This window comes from Sciurus carolinensis, chromosome 1 (genome assembly GCF_902686445.1).
Source record: "Sciurus carolinensis chromosome 1, mSciCar1.2, whole genome shotgun sequence".
NCBI lineage: Eukaryota > Metazoa > Chordata > Mammalia > Rodentia > Sciuridae > Sciurus > Sciurus carolinensis.
In genome coordinates, this window is record NC_062213.1 from 202,449,579 (window position 1) to 202,467,973 (window position 18,395).

Consider the following 18,395-nt stretch of genomic DNA (forward strand, 5'->3'; position numbering starts at 1 on the left):
GAAAATTTATTTTCAATAAATTGCGGCTTATCAATAATTTTTTTCAAGGATCATGCCTTTCATGTTATATCCGAAAGGTAATTGCCATACACAGGTTACCTGTATTTTCTCCTTTGTTTACTTCTAGTTTTGTAATTTCATGTGGGGGGGTGTCAGGGGTACTGGGTGTGGGACCCAGGGACACTCTACCACTAAGCTACATTCCTAGCCTTTTTATGTTTCATTTTGAACCTGGGATTCTCTAAGCTGCACAGGTTAACCGTGAACTTGTGACCCTCCTGCCTCAGCCTTCTGAGTGGCTGGGATTACAGACATGCACCACCACACCCGGTCGAAGTTTTGTGTTCTACTTTGATCTGTGATGACCAATCACAGGTCTGTGGTCCTTTTTGGCGGGGGTGGGTGCTGGGGATCTAACCCAGGGCCTTGCACATGCTGCCAGCCTCGTCCTTGGTTTGTTTAATGGTAGGGATCTATGCAGCTTGTGCGTTTCTTGTGTGAGTTTTGGCAGACTTGAAGGAGTGGATCCACTTCATCTAGGTTACCAGATTCCTGGCACCACTCACCATTCTCCCTACTCTCCTTTCAGTGCCCGTGAGATCTGTGGCGATGTCCTCTCGTTTCTGATGCTGGTGGTTTGCATCATTTCTTCTTAGATTGCGAAGAGGCTTAACAGCTTTCCTGATCTTTTCAAAGAAGATTGATTTTCTGTTGATTTCCTGTTTTCAGCTTTACTTGTTCCTGCCCTGATTTTTGTTCCTTTCTTCTGCTTGCTGATCTTTAACTTGCTGACCTTCTTCTAGTGTCCTGAGGTTGGCACTTACGTCACTGATTCTAGACCTTCTTTCTGTGTAGTCATGTGTCACTAACGATGCACGATTCCTGAGAGATGTGTCGGGTGATCAGGCCGTTGAGTGGACGTCATGGAGTGCACAGAGCTGGGCGGTGTAGCCTCTGTGCACATCCTAGTGGAAGTTTTTTTACTTCCAAGCTTTTTTGTTACAGACACAGCTGCGCCCACAGTTTGGCCCGACCTTCAGAGGGTCGGGTCTGCGTCTCTCCCACCTCTGTCTCTTGCCGCTGGAAGGTCCTGGGCAGCAGCGAGCCTGGAGCTGCTGTCTCCTGTGGCAACAGGGCCTCCCGGGACCTGCCTGCTGCCAGTGACAGCTAGCTTTTTTTATTATTTTTTTATGAAGTACTCTCTAACAGTAAAAAGTACAGTAAATATGTAGACTGGGGGCATGGTTGTTGATTGTCACTCTTGAGGATTGTGCACTGTGCGTGACCGTGTCTGCTGTGTTTGTATTTAATGGGCAGTGTCGTAGGTAGGTTTACATCACTGCGAACACATGACATGTTGTGCTGTGACATTATAACAGCTGGCAGGAAAGTTTCAGCTGCATTGTGATCTTACGGACCACTGAGTTGTCATTGTGTGGCATGTGGAGGTGTGTGCATTTGGGGCTGTGAAGTCCCTCTCAGGACTGCTCCCCCACCCCCACCCCCACCCCGTGATGGGATTGAACCCAGGGCTCGTGCATTCTAGGCAAGTACTCTTCCTCTGAACTACACCCCTAGCTCCCGCAAATGTTGAGAAGTTGTTTTTTCATTTAAATTTAGTTCAGAATTTGAAAATTTCACTTTGAGATTTTCTTCCATTATGTGTTATTAGAAATGTGTTGTTTAATCTCCTAGTGTTTTCTGATTTTCCCAGTTGTCTTCTATTACTGATTTCTAATTTACTTTCATTGTGGTTCTTCTGACAAAGTAGACCTTGTGCTGGGCACAGTGGTGCATGCCTGTAATTCCAGCTGAGGCCGGAAGATTGCAGACTAGAGGCCAACCTTAGAAAGTTAGTAAGAACCTGCCCTACGCTGAGAAACAGGGCTGGGGATGTAGCTCAGAGCACTGTAGGTCCAGCCCTTACTACCACCACCAGAACAAACAAGAAAAGTAGATATTGAGTTATTTCTGTTAAAAAAAAAAAAAAAAAGAGGTTCAGGTGTAAAGAGCAGAGTCAGGCAGGTGCGGCTCAGCGGTGGTGCCCCTTGCCTGCACTGCGTGAGACTTTTCCCCAGCACGGGAACAGCCCTCTCCCACCGGGAACAGCCCTCTCCCACCGTACCTCCCTCCCCTGCTGGAAGCACATGCTGAGCTGTCTCTGATACTGACTGAGGGCCTGGGAGCTCCGAGGTTCAGCTCTCAGCAGCGTGGGGTTCCCTATGACCAAGGCTCTAGGCTTTCAGCTCTCCTCCTGCCGCGTGCCTGCCTGCCCGCGGCTCCTGCCAGCTTCTGCTCTGTGAGTTGTGCATCTCTGTATTCGCCTTTGTGTCTCCTGTTTGGGGCAGCAGTGTGCCCTGCAGCCTCATTTCTCTGCCAGTCAAAGAAGAGTTGTTAATTTTTCAGTTTGTCCAGCTTCTTACTCATTATTAGGACAGAGAGGTGGACTCCCACTCTCCTCATATATGGGGCTGGAAACCACAGGTTCTCTGCAGAGAGAGAGAGAGAGAGAGACAGACTGTGTGTGTGTGTGTGTGTGTGAGTGTGTGTGTGTGTGTGTGTGTGTGTGATACTGGGGATGAGACTGTGTCTGTGTGTGTGTGTGTGTGTGTGTGTGTGTGTGTGTGTGATACTGGGGATGAGACTGTGTCTGTGTGTGTCTGTGTGTGTGTGTGTGTGTGTGTGTGTGTGTGAGAGATACTGGGGATGGAGCCCAGGGCCTCACTCATGCTAAGCAAACGCTGTTCAACTGAACTGCACCCTCGCCCCCAGCATAACGTTTTAAAACACCCAGTTCAGTGGTATTTACTCCGTTTGCAGTGCTGTATACCCACTGTTTCTATCTAGTTCTAAAATGTTTTCATGTCTGCAGAAGAAAGCCTCGCACCATTAAATACCCTCCCCACTCCCCCTCTCTAGTGTCTGGTGGGCACGAACCCACTCTGCCTCCGAGGATCTACTTTCTGGATATTTCTGTAAATGCAGTTGTCATGTCTCTGAAGAAGGGTCCCAAGAGTTCCCAGAGAGAAGGGGTTCCAGCTCAGGACCAGCAGGGTTCTTGGTGTAACCTGATGGAAAAAAATTTCAGTGCAGTCCCATCCAGGGCATAGACAGGTTTATTTAGGAAAACAGACACAGATCCAAGGGAACACGGGCCATCTCAAGAGAGATGCCTTTGGGGAAAAGCGGGGAAGATGCTGCGGCCTCCAAAGGGAAGACCGCTGGGTGAGCACGGAGGGCAGACTGGGGGTGGTGCCGGTGGAGTCCCATCATCCACCGTGTCTTTCAGGGGCTCTTGGGTGTTGCCTTTGAGATTCGTCTTTCCTCCTTTCCCAAGTCCCTGTCTCAGAACCATACCACACGTGACCCTTTACGTCTGCCTTCTGCCAGCAGGCCTCGTGCTTCTGGGGCTCACCTGTTGTAGCTGTCCTGTTTCATCTTTTAAAAATGGTTGCATTGTGTGGACATAGCAGGCCTCCATCTGCTCATGCTTATTCTGGGTTTTCCCACTGTTGGGATTTTGAACACTGCTTCCATGCGTGTTCACGTGTAAGGGTTTGAGTACCTGTTTTTGGTTCTTTCAGGTGTACGCATCTGGGAGTGGCGTATGGGTCACGTGGCAAGTCCATGTAGTTCATTTTTTTTTTTTTTTTTTTTTTTGCGGTACTGGGGATCAAACTCAGGGCCTTGTGCTTGCAAGGCAAGCACTCTACCAGCTGAGCTATCTCCCCAGCTGTAGTTCATTTTTGATTAAGTCATTGTGTTTGGTACTGGGATTGAACCCAGCAGTGCTAACACCGAGCCACATCCCAGCCCTTTGTATTTTGAGTCAGGGTCTCGCTTAGTTGCTTAGGCAAAGTTGAACTTGCAATCCTCCAGTCTGTCCTGTGTCTCTGGAATGACAGGTGTGTGCCACATGCTGGCCTCTGTGCAGTTTCCTGGGGAGTCCGGCCAGCAGCAGGAGCACTATATGGCCGCCTGCTGGCAGAGGGAGCAGCTCCTTGTCGCCTCCTGCCACTCCGGCTCTTTGCATTTCCGAACCAGGCCTCCCGCTTCCGCTTCCTCTTCCGGCAGCAGTTCTTGCTGTGACTTTGTTTCCAGTCCCCAGGAGCCACCTGCTTCTTTCTCTTGGGGGCCTCCACAGTGTGACCACCCCACCTTGGCCCTGGTCTGTCCTCCTCTTCCCTCACCTTGGTTTCTGCTGGAGGCAGGTCCTTGCCTTTCCCTGTGCCAGTCGCCGGTGGACCTGCCACCGTGTTCTGATTGGTTCTGATTTCTCAGTCCACTGGCACCGGCTCTCTCCAGCTTGTGTCATTCTGGGTCCACCATGATGGTGGAGGGGAGCCAGGTGCCCGGCTAGCCCAGGTTTCCACCGTCCGCTCTTCTGCGACCTTTAGGATGGCCTTTAACCTTCACAAGCCCTCTTGTTCGGTTCCCCTCTCGCCCTCTCCTGGGTCTCGGCCGGGAGAAGCTTCCTCAGACGTCTCGCCACAGGCAGGAAACTTCCAGAGCTGAAGAGCCGTGCTGAGTCGGCGTTCAGCAGGTGCTTGGTGCTCAGCAGGCTCCAGCTGGCGCCCTTCCCGCTTCCCTGGCACTTCCCTGGTGCCCTTCTCGGGGAACCTGTTCTGGTGGGTGCTACCACCTACCCTGGTGATTTCCCGTCTTCCTCTAGGGCATAGAGACCACGAGGACCGTGCCCTCCTCGGTGTCAGACTCGCGGCCCGAGGTGGCGGTGTCCATCTTCCTCCATCTTGCAGATCAGGTCTCCGTGGGCTCCACGGTTCCTTCAAGATCAGCCGCCGTGCAGGTCGGAAGTGCTGCCTGCGAGCCTCCCAGTGTCCAGGGATCCAGGACAACCAGGACACTCGGGCGAAGTGCGCCCCTCTGCCCCGCCCCCGAGACTGGGCACCCAGGGCCTTTTGCCACTGAGCTACCTCTCCAGTCCTTTATTTTGAGGCAGGACCTCGCTCAGTTGCCCGGACTGGCCTTGAATGTGGGCTCCTCCTGCCTCAGCCTCCGGAGCAGCTGGGTTACAGGCGAGTGTCGCAGCACCCAGCTGTGTGTCCCTTTCTTTTTCCTCTGTGTCCTCCCCCACCCGGCTTGGACTCCAGTTCTCTTACCACTGTACTGATGCTGCTCTTTCTCGTAAAATTAAATGTGCTTTTTGAGAGTGTCCATGACAAAATGTGTGGAAGCAGTTTCATTTTCCGTGTTTCTCATGCAGTGTTGATTATTTTGTAAATAACGTAGGAACCTGAACCTTGCTGTGTTAGTGTTTTAGGAACATAAACAACACAGGAGCAAGCCGGGTGCGGTGAGGCACACCTGCCAGCCCAGCCTCTGCCATTTAGCAAGGCCCTGCACAACTTAGTGATCCCCGTCTCAAAATAGGAAACAAAAAAGGGCTGGGCATGTGGCTCAGTGGCAAAGCCCCGCTGGGTTCAGTCCCCAGTACCAAAAATAAATAAAGGAATAAAAAATAAAAAAGAAGCAAGGTCGAATCTCGGTTTTTCTGAGCAGCATCTGTGGATTTCTTAGACAATCTTAGCTTATGATGTATTTTGGGCGGCAGCTGTTAGGAACTTTTTGTGTTGATAGTGAATGTCAGCGTGTCTTGAATACTGTGTGGCCTTGTTTGAACTATGCATGATAAAGTTTTTCATTGTATGTGAAGGTCAGGAGACTGAAAGCACACGCAGGAGCTGGGAGTCACCCTGGACTGTTAGGTCACCATTCAGGGCAGCACCCTGTCCTAATTTAATTCAAGACAGATGCGATGAGGATAAAGAAGAAAGAAAATGGCAAGCCTGGCCTGTGTTTTCTGATAACATTGCAAAGTAGGAAATTTAAGGAAATCATGGCAGGTGGTTTGTTGCACAACTGGATCTCCGATTGGCATTGCGGGAGTTCATCCATAGAGTGTGGACTTGTCAACACGCTGAAACGTTCTCGTGGTGGTTTGTCAGTGGATTTGTTCTCCTTGTGCTCTACATTTAATTCTTTAGAAAACTGCATAAAAACGTATGTGTTCCAAATAGTTTGCATGGTTGGCTTTTTGGCAGAAGTGACCAGACACATGTAAGTTATGAACTGAGGGCTGGGTGTGGTGACTCTGGAGGCTGAGGCAGGAGGATCACAGTTTGAGGCCAGCCTCAGCAACTTACTATTAGGTAGTAGTTCAAGGACACCAAGATGGTGGAGGCACAGTATAAGAAAGATGCTATTGGAGGTCAAGACAGGGAGACATTACCTCCCTGTTTAGAGTAAGTCCTGTTAGCATAACTCCCCTGAGACTTATCACTGTGACAACTCCTGCCACAGGTTGGTACTTAAAAATTACCACTGGGGTTAAGTGGACAGTATCCCAATTAGGTTTTCTAAAGTAACCAATGGGGGAAAATGGACGACATTCTAATTAGGAATCCTTAGGTCACCAATGGGAGCAGATTGGATGGGTCTTCCGTCAGGTCTGTGTAGGGATGAGACCGCCCCACAGCTCAGCATATGAGACACTGGGGCTCGAGCCTCGTGCTTGGTCCGCTCTCCACCTCACGGGGTGCTACCCTCACCTCCACTGTCGGTTAATCTGTACTTTGCATGTAAGAATTAATTCTTTATTCAGGACACCAAGGACCTGGACCCCAACTGGGCACCCCAACAGTAACACTAGTGAAGCCCTGTCTCAAAATAAAATGGGGGCTGCACTTGTAGCTCTGTGGTGGAGAGCCCCTGGCTCAACCCCCAGGGTTGGGCATGCAGGAGTGTGCGCACACGCACACGGATCTGAACGGAGGGGCGTTACAGGGCTGTGTTCCAGAATTATCTTGCTCCACCCATTTGCATGTACCTGTATTCTTACCATAGTGTCTATTTTTATATGAGATAATTGAAGTTCTTTGCAAAATGCAGGGGGTTACTTTAATCATTAGCACTCAGTGCAAATTATCATCTCAGCCCAGCCGGCAGTGTTAGCAGGTCAATGAGAAAAGGGAAAGTAGGAGCTAAGGAAGCAGTCACGAGAACCTGGGGCAGTTTGCTGCGGGCCTCTAGACACCTGGGGGCAGCGTGCACAGGAAGGCGGTGGTGGGCGACAGTTCAGCGTTGCTTTTCCCATGGGCAGTTCTGTATGTCACACTTTGGAGGATTAACACACACGCGATGATTTTGCTGAAGGTGAGCTCTTGGCACTGGAGGCAGCCGGGTACTAGTACTGAGCAGGTGTCCCACAGGAGCCAAGCTGCAGACCTGGGGATGTGTCAGGACTTTCAAGGAGTAAACGTGAGAAACTTCCCAGTAAGGATAAGAAACCTCACTTCTCTTACAAGAAAGCTCCGGGACAGCCCGGCTCACCAGACTGGTGTGACTCGGTGGCTTTCTGCTGGGGACTGCGTCACGGTCTCCTAGAGAACGTTCCAGACCAGACCTGCCAGCCCTGGTCATGCTCACCCAGTGGTCCTCTGGGGAGAGGCCCAGGAGATGCAGCCTGCAGGAGACAGCTAGAGGTTGGCTTGCCGCCCGCTAGGGACCACTGCTGCAGCCGAGTGGGGACGGGTCCTTGGCTCTCTGAGGTTTGGTCTCCCCTGCTGTCAGGATACTTGTTTTCCTCCTCCGCTTAGTCCAGAGATGGACACCTGAAGAGGCACGTTCCTCGGCACTGTCCCAGCCTCCCGGCCTCCCTCCCAGCCTCTCTTCACAGCCGTTCACAACCTGTTCTGAGATCACCTCAGCCCTCCTGCAGGACAGCTGCTGCTTGGGCTCTGTGGCTGCAGAGCTGGAGGGAATCTCCACAGCCCCGAACCCCACCTCAGTGCCACCACCTTGGTTAGAGACCCCCAAGTTCCCTGGACTCCAACCTGCGTACACCAAGCACCAGCCTTAAGCTCTGACTCTGGTGTTCTGGCTTCTGTAGTTACGGGCGTGGCTCCCATGCCTCACTGCACGATGTTAGTCACCCAGGAGCCCCTCCATTGGACCCTCCAGCGTTTCAGCCATATTTGGAGGGAGCCCTCTTATTTCCCAGACGTCTGAGGATGGCTTTTCCTGTGCACTTGCCTGCCACCTTAAGGGCTTCTGGAGAGCAAAAGCCTTTGTCACTAGAAACCTTATTTTCTGTAGGTACGAGAGTGACCGTCAGGTCCGTTTATGTTGGGGAAGTTAGAGGCCTTGGTCAGGAGCCTCGGGAGCTGCCCAGGAGTGGAGACAGTCAGCATGGAGTGAGTGCATACGGGCCCATCAGGCCTTGCGCTGGTGCCTGGCCCACTCGTTTTGTAAGTGGATCTTAATATTGAGCAAAAAAGAATCTCATTAGAGAAGTCATTCACTTTGGCACTGAATGCCATTGAAATATTCTTCCCCCACCCCAGTACTGGGAATTGAACCCAGGGGCAGTTTACCTCTGAGCTACATCCCCAGCCCTCGGCAGCCCTTTGCTGTCAGCCGATAACCTGTTGGGCTGATAACGTGCGGAGCACACTCTGCCTCCGAGCCGATCCCCAGCCCCCATGTAAACATTAAAAAAATAGTTGGAGGCTTCTTTACAATATGAATATTTTCCTAATAAAAGTGAAAAATGCTGAGTGCCCTTGATGCTTAGCACCAGTGACCGCTGAGCAAACCTGCAGACGCCTCTGTAGGAGAAACCTGGACTGCCCAGGGAAGGCTGTGATGGCACATGCCTGTAGCCCCAGAGTCCCAGTGACGCTGGAGGCTGAGGCCAGGAGTTGGAGACCAGCCTGGACCCTCTCAAGAGGAACCTGCTCTGCCTCCCTTGTCTGTCTGCCCACCCACCTGTCCTTCCAGCTGCTGGCTGCCTTCTCACCCTTCTCAGGAGAGGAAGGATGTTTGGGTATTTCCCCTCCAGTGGTGGGTTGGAGACACCCCCTCTGCAGCGCCGCTGGGAAACAGCCAGAATCCTCAGGCACACTCCTGCCCCCGTTCGAAGCAAACTGCCACACCAGCCTCGTGTGGACTTCTCAGTTACTCAGCCCTTCTGTGTCCCTAGCCATTGAGCCGCAGCAGCGGTGTCCCTACTTCTTCCCCGGGTAGGCTGTTAAGACGTTGCTGCTGAAGACCATTAAACACAAGTAGACTGTTAACCCAGCATACAGAAGCCTCGTTTACAGTTAGACTTCCAGTCACGGGGCACTGCTGGGTGACGGGGCCAGGTTTCTGGGGTGCTGAGTAGTGGTTGTTGCCTGGCCTGGCCTCTGCAGGTGTTGCAAGTCCCTTAAAGCTGCTGAGTGTTTTGTGTGTTTGCAGGTGTTTTGTGGGGGAGAGGGTTTGTGACTTTTGATAGAGTTCTCAAAAGAATTGTGATCAGGGGGCTGGAGAGAGCTCAGTTGGTAGAGTGCTTGCCTTGCAAGCACAAGGCCCTGGGTTTGATCCCCAGCACCACAAAAAAAAAAAAAAAAAAAAAGGTGATCAGGCCAGGGTTGTGGCTCAGTGGTGAAGTGCTTGCCTAGCATGTGAAAGGCCGGGTTCGATCCTCAGCACCACATAAAGATAATTAAATGAAAGAAAGATATTGTGTCCATTGACAACTGAAAAAACATTAAAAATCTGTGATCTGAAAAGATTACAAACTTGGCTTTAGAAGGTCCTGTCATTCTAACGGTAAACTTGCCATCATTGTTATTTGTCTTTCAGGATGTCGTAGTTAGCATTTAGATTTGACAGTAAAGATTTGATTCTTTCTGGGTTCAAATTTCTTTTTTTTTTTTTTTTCTTTTTTTTGTACTGGGGATTGAGGGGCACTTTACAGTTGAGCTATATCCCAGTTCTTTTTATTTTCTTATTTTGAGACAGGGTCTAAGTTGCTGGGATTATAGGCATGTGCCCCCAAGCCTGACCTTCCTGGTTTCTTTTTCTTTTTCTTTTGGTACCTGGGAGTAAACCCAGAGGCACTTAACTACTGAGCCACATCCCCAGACCTTTTTAATACTTTATTTAGAGACAGGTCTTAGGGCCTGAGTAGCTTAGGGCCTCGCTAAGTTGCTGAGGCTGCCTTTGAACTTGGGATCCTCCTGCCTCAGCCTCCAGAGCTGCTGGGATTATAGGTGTGTGCCATCATGCCTGGCCTGGTTTCTTTTATCCTAATTTTTTAGAAGCACATTTGAGGTCCTGACTTTTCAAAAATAGCCTTGTGACTATTGCTGTCTCTATCCTAAACATGTAGCTAAATCTTTTGAAGAATCAGTCTTAATGGTAGGCAAAATCAAGCACAGTGCCTGACTGGGGGCCAGTGGTCCTTCAGTAAGTGTTGTATTTGACGATGAATGTACAAAGCTGAATGTGTTCAGGTCAGTAGAATTGTCAGATCAAAACAGAAGTAAATCGAAATGTACTGAGAAAAAAATCTTTTTGAACAACGTCAGTAAAACTGTCAAAAAATAACCATTCTCAACAAAACATTGGCAGATCAAATTGAAGGATGTATAAAAAGAATTATAGACTGCCACCACATGGGATTCATTCTGTGTATACAAGGCTGTTTCAGTATTCAGAAGTCAGTAATCCACCATCTCAACACACGTGGTCCCATCAGTTAATCACATGATCATACCAGTTAATGCAGAAATGGCTGTTTTCTTTTCTTTTACAATAGGGGTGTTCTACCACTGAGCCATATCCCCAGCCCTTTTTATTTTTTATTTTGAGATGGGGGCTTGCTAAGTTGCTGAGGCTGGCTTCGGACTCCAGATCCTCCTACCTCAGCCTCCCGAGCCTCTGGGATTACAGGCGTGCACCACCATGCCCGGGCAGAAATGGCATTTGATGAAATACTGTTTGTTCAGACAGACACTCTCAGCAAGTTGGGTGTGGAGGGGGGACTCTCCCGACCTGCAAAACAACACCTGCAGCACCTGTTTTATAAATGCAGTGGTGAAAAAAGAATTGACATACCTGTGTGTGGAGAGTCCTGCCTCAGCTCCCCAGGTCGCCGGGATGACAGGTGCATGCCCTGTGCCCAGCGGGGAGGGCCTGTTGCTGCTCCTTGATGTGGTGAGAGAGGATGACCCCCTGGAGGCCCCACCTCCACCAGCCATCACCACCCTTCCTCGGGTTCTCCCCAGCCCCCTCATCCCTGCCCAACTCTCCGCCAGGCCTCGGTTCCCTGCTGGCCGTGTGCTTCCACCTCTGCTTCTACCCCTGGAGCTCCTCTCAGGCTGCCAGGCAGATTCCTCGCCACAGGGTCAGGCCAGGGCTGGCCCCGCGTCCCGCTCTTTGCTGGTGGCTCGGTCTCACTGGGGTGGCAGGAGCCTCGACTTGCTCCGCCCTGCTTGTCCTTCGGTCTCTCCTTCATGGCTCCCCCTCTCCTCTTGGTTCCTGGCAGCTGGAGCCCCGTGTCACTCCTTGGGTTGCTCCTGGGGCTGCAAACTGGCCCACCTGTGAGCTCACGCTCAGACAGGTTTCCAAACCTGTGAACCCACAGACGGTGGGATCCAGACCTGCTGCCCTTGAAACCATCGTCACCTTTCAGGAACTGGACGCTTAACAAGCAAGTGTCGCAGGACAGCATGTGTGTGTGTGCAGTGCCCACGTGGGTAACCAGAAGTCTCACACTAGAAAGTGCATCGATCATTTGCTCGTTCATTTAACTTAAGGATTTAAAACTTGTGTTTGGGCTGGGGTTGTGGCTCAGTGGTAGAGCGCTTGCCTAGCGCCGTGTGAGACACTGGGTTTGGTTCTCGGCACCACATTAAAAAATAAAGATATTGTGTCCATCTACAACTGAAAATATTTTTTTAATAAGTGTGTTTTACTGTTTGGCATTGGTGCAGTGCGCATAGGTCACAAAACTGGCCGTCGGTTCCCATGTGGAGAGCACTGGATTTCTTAGGTGCAGGTCAGCGGTTCTCAGAGGTTTGTGGCAGATAAACCACTGGAGACAACTCTGGCTGTCCCAACTTGGTGGGGAACACTAGTGGCATCTGTCTAGCGGGTGGAAGCCCTGGGTGATGCAAAACATCCCCCAAGGCACCAGATAGCTCCCAACCAGAATTACCATCTGGCCCAGATTGCGGTGGTGCTGAGGTTGAGAAACCCTGGTCTAAATGGTGTCTAATACACATTAGGGTTTTTGTTTCTTTGTTTTGGTACTGGGAATTGAAACCAGAGGCACTTCACCACTGAGACAGGGTCTTGCTAAGTTGCTGAGTCTGGTCTCCAACTTGTGATCCCCTTGCCTCAGCCTCCAGAGTTCCTGGGATTACAGGTGTGCACCACCATGCCTGACTTATATTAGGTTCATCAAGCACTTCAAGTTGAGTTGTTTGGGATTGTGATGAAGAAGCCCTTAAACCTGAGCTTACAGAATTCAGAGATCCTTTGGGAGTATTTGGTTTTAGGTTAAAAAAATTAAGAGCGATGTAAAAATGTTTTCCAAAGTCAGAGGAAATGGATGGTGTAGTAACCAGACCTGTTACTGGGAATAGCCTCAGCCTAAAGGAGGGTGGCGTGTTGACTTCACGATCCCGGAGCACTACTTTGGTTGACTAAAGTTCCCTCTTCTGTTGAAGTCTGGTTTCTTGTTGTGTTGGTGTACACTTAACATTATCATTGCATAATACTGCCTCTTTCTTTTCCTTTGCTGAATAAAACGGATAAATCAGGCCTTTTAAGGAGGTTTGAGCCTGGGATTTACTCTAGCCTGAATTGCATACAGGAGGTGATAACTGGGAGGTGGCCTTGGAATGGCTTCGTAAACCCTAGGTCTCAGTCCAGGTTTTTCTGCCTTTCCTTTAGCTCTGGCTTGTGATGAACTTAACAGAAATCCTTGTTGAGTGGCCGGTGACAGGCAGCTGGGGGCCTTCACTCATGGTCCTCACAGAAAGGCCGGGGAGGAAGGCAGGAGCCTTTGCCTAGGTGCAGGGTGGATAAGCAGTCTGTTCGGCCCTTGCTTAGCAGGCACAAGGCCTTGGATTCCATCCCCAGCGCTGCAGATGAGAGCAAAGCAAACAGTGCACAACAGCTCCCGCTTACAGAGCGACTCAGCAGGATTCAGCCAAGTTCCACCCGATCCTCTCTGGCCTACCACTGTTCCCATGGCCATCCCATGGCCAGCCGCTGCCTGCAGTCGCACAGCAGGAGGAGCGCGCACGTGCTGGTGCTGCTCACGCACTGGACTGCGGGTTGGGCGTGGTCTCGCTGGCTCCAGAGTGAGCCACGTGTGTGCCTGCCTCTGCCTTCTCTGCTCCTTCGCCCAGGTGCACGCTGTCACACCCATGGAAGCCCCGGGGTCCGGCCCAGGATACCTTGAACTCTCCATGGGTCCTGGCTGTCCCTACCCATGTGCTTTGCCTTCTAGTCCCAGGGTGGCATTCCACCTCCCCAGCCTGTGACTTCGATGAGGCTTTGTGGTTCTTGGCCATAAGCTAGGAGCAGCTGCAACTCGTGTCCTGGTGCAAGATTCTGGCTCCCTGGGGATGGAGGCTGGGGCACTGAGGTGAGCTCCTTGCCCCTCTCGCCACCACGCTTCCCGTGCACTCTGCACCATTTTGGAATGCAGGCTGGTGTTGGTAGGGTGTGCTCGCCAGCAGCTGCAGCTCCCGCGGTGGGAGAGAAAGCCCCTTGCAGTGAGCCTCCCGCTCCCAAGGTCTTCAGGAGAGGACCCACTCTCGGAATCTGAGGAGTTGAAGGGCCAGGGCGCCCTGAGCCTAACAAAGAACTCGTGGCTGGGGGTGGCACTGGGGAGCCCCAGTGAATGTCCTCTTACGTTTCGGTTTTGAAACTGAATATCCTACCTATTCCAGTTTTGGAGCGGGGGTACCAGGGATTGAGTCCAGAGGTGCTTAAGCACTGAGCCACATCCCCAAGGTTTTTTTTTTTAGGCAGGTCTTGCCAAGTTGCTGAGTTGTTGGCTTTGAACTTGTGATCCTCCTGCCTCAGCCTCCTGAGCTGCTGGGGTTATAGGCATGTACCACCACACCCAGGTCCAGTTGTATTTTGAGAAAAGGAATCAGCTGGAGAGTTTAAACATAAAGTTTAAGACACTTCACTGAGCATACATCTCAGCAGAGGGCCCAAGGCTTCTCAGCGGTGGGATGTGAGGACGGTAACCTGGCGCATGCAGTCTGGGGCACCTGTCGCCACCTGGTGGTGGTAGTCCTTAGTTGCAGATTCTTCTGCTGGATTAAGGTTAAAATCTAGATTTATAGATGAAATGTCAGCTATCTTGGGAAACATTCAGCGGGGAGCACCCAGGCACGCTGTGGGAAGCATGCAGGCTCTAGGCCAGCTGCTGGACTCTCCTGCTCACCACTTGGGCAAAGGACCCGCCACTGGTTATACCATGGATTTGGAGACTGCTCAGATACGTAACTTTTTAAATTTAGTTATAGATGGACATTATTGATTTATTTATTTAAAATTGTTATGCAGTGCTGAGGATTGAACCCCAGCTCCAGGATGCATAACTTTTGAAAATATTTTTTTTTCCAATGCCAAGGATAGAACGCAGGTCCTTTTGTGTGTTGTGCGCACTTTGCCCCTGAACTTACATGTAAAGTTAACCCTGAGTTGACTTCTTTTCATCTTGACTTAAAAAATCTTTGACAATTTCGAAAGATTAAAATCTACTGTGACCACAGCACAACTAGTCATGTTCTAAAGTAATGAATGTGTATTCCAGAGATACCCTGCACTTACAGGTCTGGCCGGCAGCTTTGCCAGTCGCTATTCTAAATAAGTGCTGTGCTGTTCCAAATGCAGTTGGTTTTTGATGGTCTCCAATGCGATGGCATGAGTCAGGGATAAACTGGCTATGCTGGTGATATATCCCTAAGCTTATGGCCAGTGGTCTGTCTTGGTGATTTTTTTGGGGGGGGAATGATTACAGAAACATCAGTCACTTATGTCTATGAATGTTTTATAATGCAAATTGAATGTGATGAAATATTAAAAATACCATTCATTAAATATTGAAAAGTTCAGTCTCTGGAACTGGCCGGATCTGTTCATTGTTCTGCCGGCTTAAAGGAGCAATTTAGAAATTTTGCATTATAAAATTAGAATGCTGGGGAAAGATAAAAGAGCTGGGGTTGTAGCTGCACAGTCACTCCCCCGAGCCCATCGGCCTTTCATTAAGGCAGCAGGTCGGGTTCTGCTGCCCGCAGGCCTCCAGCAGGGTTCTCTGCCAGCATCCTCACATTCCCAGGGGTTAAGTAAAGGCAGCAAATTCATTTAGTTTGTCAGGAGTGTTATGCACTCAAATATCAAAATAATCGTCAGTCTTATATCCTGCTTGTGATTTTATCAAAATCTTAAAGTATGGAAACAGATTGGAATCAAATATTACTATTAACGGAGGGAGGGAGGGAGGGAGGTGAGAGTTGCTGAAGGGTTGTTAACAAGAAGAGGCCTTGAGCTACAACCAAAGTGAGACGTCGGGGCTTGGGGACTGAGGTCAGGACCATCAGTAACACGGAGGCCCAGCCCACCTTCTCTGCCCCCAAAGGTGCAGGATGGTGCAGTATCTTCTGTTAAGCCAAACAGCAGAGAGGTTTGCAGAAATGTGACACGTGCTGCTTTTCTTGGTGAACATTGTTTTTAAGAGTCTGGTTATTGCTGGGTGCGGTAGCACGTGGCTGTGACCCCAGCGACCTGGAAGGCTGAGCCAGGAGGATCAAAAATTCAAGGTCAGCCTCAGCAACATAGCAAGATTCAAAAATAAAAAGGACTGGGGATATGCTCCCTGGTGAAGACAGGAGATCAATCTTCAGTATCTTTAAAAAAAGTTATTGTCATAAAAATATGTGAAATAAAGTCTTTTTTAAAAAAAGAATGAATAAATATTTTTTCTAGTTTTGACTTCTACTACAGTGAAATTGATAGATGGGCGGACACAAGACCACAGAGACCGTGCGTCATTTCTGTTAGTGGGCTCAGGAATGGCGAGGTCTTCCCTCACGGCCTGCCCGTGAAGAAGTGAGGGTGGGTGAGATGGGGAGGTGGTTACTAGGCCGCTGACAGTCCAGGTGAGCGTGGAGGCAACAGGAGTTTCTTCCTCCTGGATTATTCACGTGTGTGGATTTTTAAAATTGTGGCAAAATGTATGTGACATAAAATTTCCTGTCATTCCCATTTTGAGCCTAGTTCAGTGGTGCTGAATCTGCTTTCCAGACTTTAGAGCTATTCCTGCTGCAAAAGCCCAACAGCTCTGTGCTGGCCAGACTCACTCCCAGGGACCTGGATTCACCTTGGAAGCGGAGGCCCGAGGATTTGCTGTGGGTCTGGGTGTGGTGTGCAGGCGTGTCTGGTGCCAGTGTCTTCGCTGGCGAGAAGGCAGCTTCCTTCTGGTCTCTCCCCTTGCGCAGGCCTCCACGTGCCTGCTCGCTCCAGACTCTGCTGCCATCTGGGGAAAGGGCAGGCAAGGCCCAGGGGCACCCGTCATTGCACACGTCACCACATAGCAGAGAAGCACGTCGCCTAACAACAGGGGCAGGTCAGTTGGTCCTGGCATCGTGTGAGCATTATGGGGTGTATGTACGCAAACCAAGAGGTCCACAAAGCCACCAGGTGACACAGTCTCAGGGGACCTCTGTCCCGTATTTGGTCTCTTGAAATGTCACCAGTGTGGTGCATGACTGGAGTATCACGGTGACACTGGATGAATGTGCTTTTAAATTGATTTGGACCTGCAGGAAAGAACTTGAAGGGTTCATTCGGCCATTAGCCTGGGCTCCGGTCAGTCCTCACATGGTCCTTTCACATGAGCTTGCTTGACGCAGGCCCCGGTTAGTCGTCTCTGGGTTTATAGGTGAGTGGTTGGCACTCCTAAGGTGGAAAGGTGAGCAAGAGAGCCCAGCCAGCCACACGACCGGGAGTTGAAGCGAGGCAGCGTGAGCAGCGGCCAGAGCAGCCGCTCCGGTGCCAGGTCCAGGGGCAGGTTCAGCCTCCACTGACGCAGGTGAGGGTAGCCTGGTTACCGAGGAGGAGATGGGAGCTGAGAGGCCCTCAGCCATGCTCAGGTCGCCCGGCTCTTTAAAAGAGGGCGCCAGAATCTGACCCCACGTTGCCCATGCTGAAGTGCAGCTATTCTTAAACACTCTTGTTTTCAGTCAATTTTAAAAGAAATTTTGCATTTAGTTTCGTTTTAATGTATTTGGAATTTTATGTTAATCAGTATTGTCTGTTTTGCATCTTTCGCGTTTTTGTTTGTAACGATGATTTGGAATGATCGGGCAGTAATTAAGCAATGGTGATATAAACCACCTGTGATTGGTGCGTTTGCTCTAGAATTCAGCTTTATCCCATTTGGTCTCCGTATCGAATGCTGCAACCAAACACAAGTGTTTCTTGCAGCCCAGCGAGCGTTTTATTCTACCTAGGTGTGCTGGGGTGCGGCCCAGCGGCGGAGAGCCCGCTCAGCCCATCGCCAGCACCTAAGAGGAGAGAAGCGAGCCTCCGAGGCCGTGCTTGCCGGCAGTGGCCCTGAGCCTGTTTTCTTCTGCTCTGTTCTCACTGCAGCCAACAAGCACAAGCCTTGGCTGGAGCCCACCTACCACGGCATCGTCACCGAGAACGACAACACAGTGCTGCTCGACCCCCCGCTGATCGCCCTGGATAAAGATGCTCCTCTGCACTTTGCAGGTAGGTGCGGGCTCATCCCTGCTGCCAGATCTGGACCCGGAGGGAAACTGAGCAGCTCTGAGCCTGCCTGACAGTCTCGAGGGTGGGACCTGCCCGGCTCCTGGGCAGCATCTTTTCCTGGGTAGTCAGTTGGAAGCAGAATGCTCACTGCATGGAGCATCCGGGTAGATGGCGTCTGCAGCCGCCTCCAGCTGCCGCGTGCGCAGGTGTCTCCCCGCTGCTCCCAGGCCGTTGATCCTGGCCTGCGGAGGACCCAGGCACCCAGCCCGTTTCCTGAGCCTAGATTTTAGCCACCTGTGAAGACTGCAGAATCTGAGCGGCCCAGGTTTACTTCTAGTGCATTCTCAGCTGTGGCCTACACCTGTACCCCTGCGGGGACACACCGCTAGGGGGCTTTCGTCCTGAGGCGACATTCTGTGCCATTGACGCTTGGTGGCACTTTCCAGATCAGAGGCTGGCCTGAACTGGCAAAGGGACAGGCTGCCTCACCCTCTCTTGGCCTCAGAGTCGGAACGACACTGAGAAGTTAATTTTAAGAAGTTTTTTGGTGGCTTTTTCTAGATCGAAACTCTGTATTAAGGAGCGCTGTGTTTGGGGAAAACCGGGAGCAGCTGGATGAGCTCATGAAACGGGCCACACGCTGGTTTCACTTGACACACGGAGGGGAGGGGCCCGTGTTGTGCTAGCCCTGTCTGAGGGATGGGCTGCAGTCCCTTCTCATCAGTGCTGCTTCCGGTTGCCGAAGAGCCGCTCGGGCCAGCTGTGCTCCTGTGTCCGTGAGGGACAGCCTCCGATTAGTTGCACTT

General features: G+C 50.9%; 1 protein-coding gene across 4 annotated transcripts in view; it reads left to right on the top strand.

Moving 5' to 3' along the window:
- Clstn1 (calsyntenin 1) overlaps positions 1-18,395 on the top strand; it is a 60,558-nt gene that overhangs the window by 16,341 nt on the left and 25,822 nt on the right. For all 4 annotated transcript variants that reach the window (XM_047523297.1, XM_047523287.1, XM_047523281.1 and 1 more), the window contains exon 2: positions 17,467-17,589. In XM_047523297.1, coding sequence (XP_047379253.1) covers positions 17,467-17,589 — 123 coding nt within the window. The remainder of the gene's footprint in view (positions 1-17,466; positions 17,590-18,395) is intronic.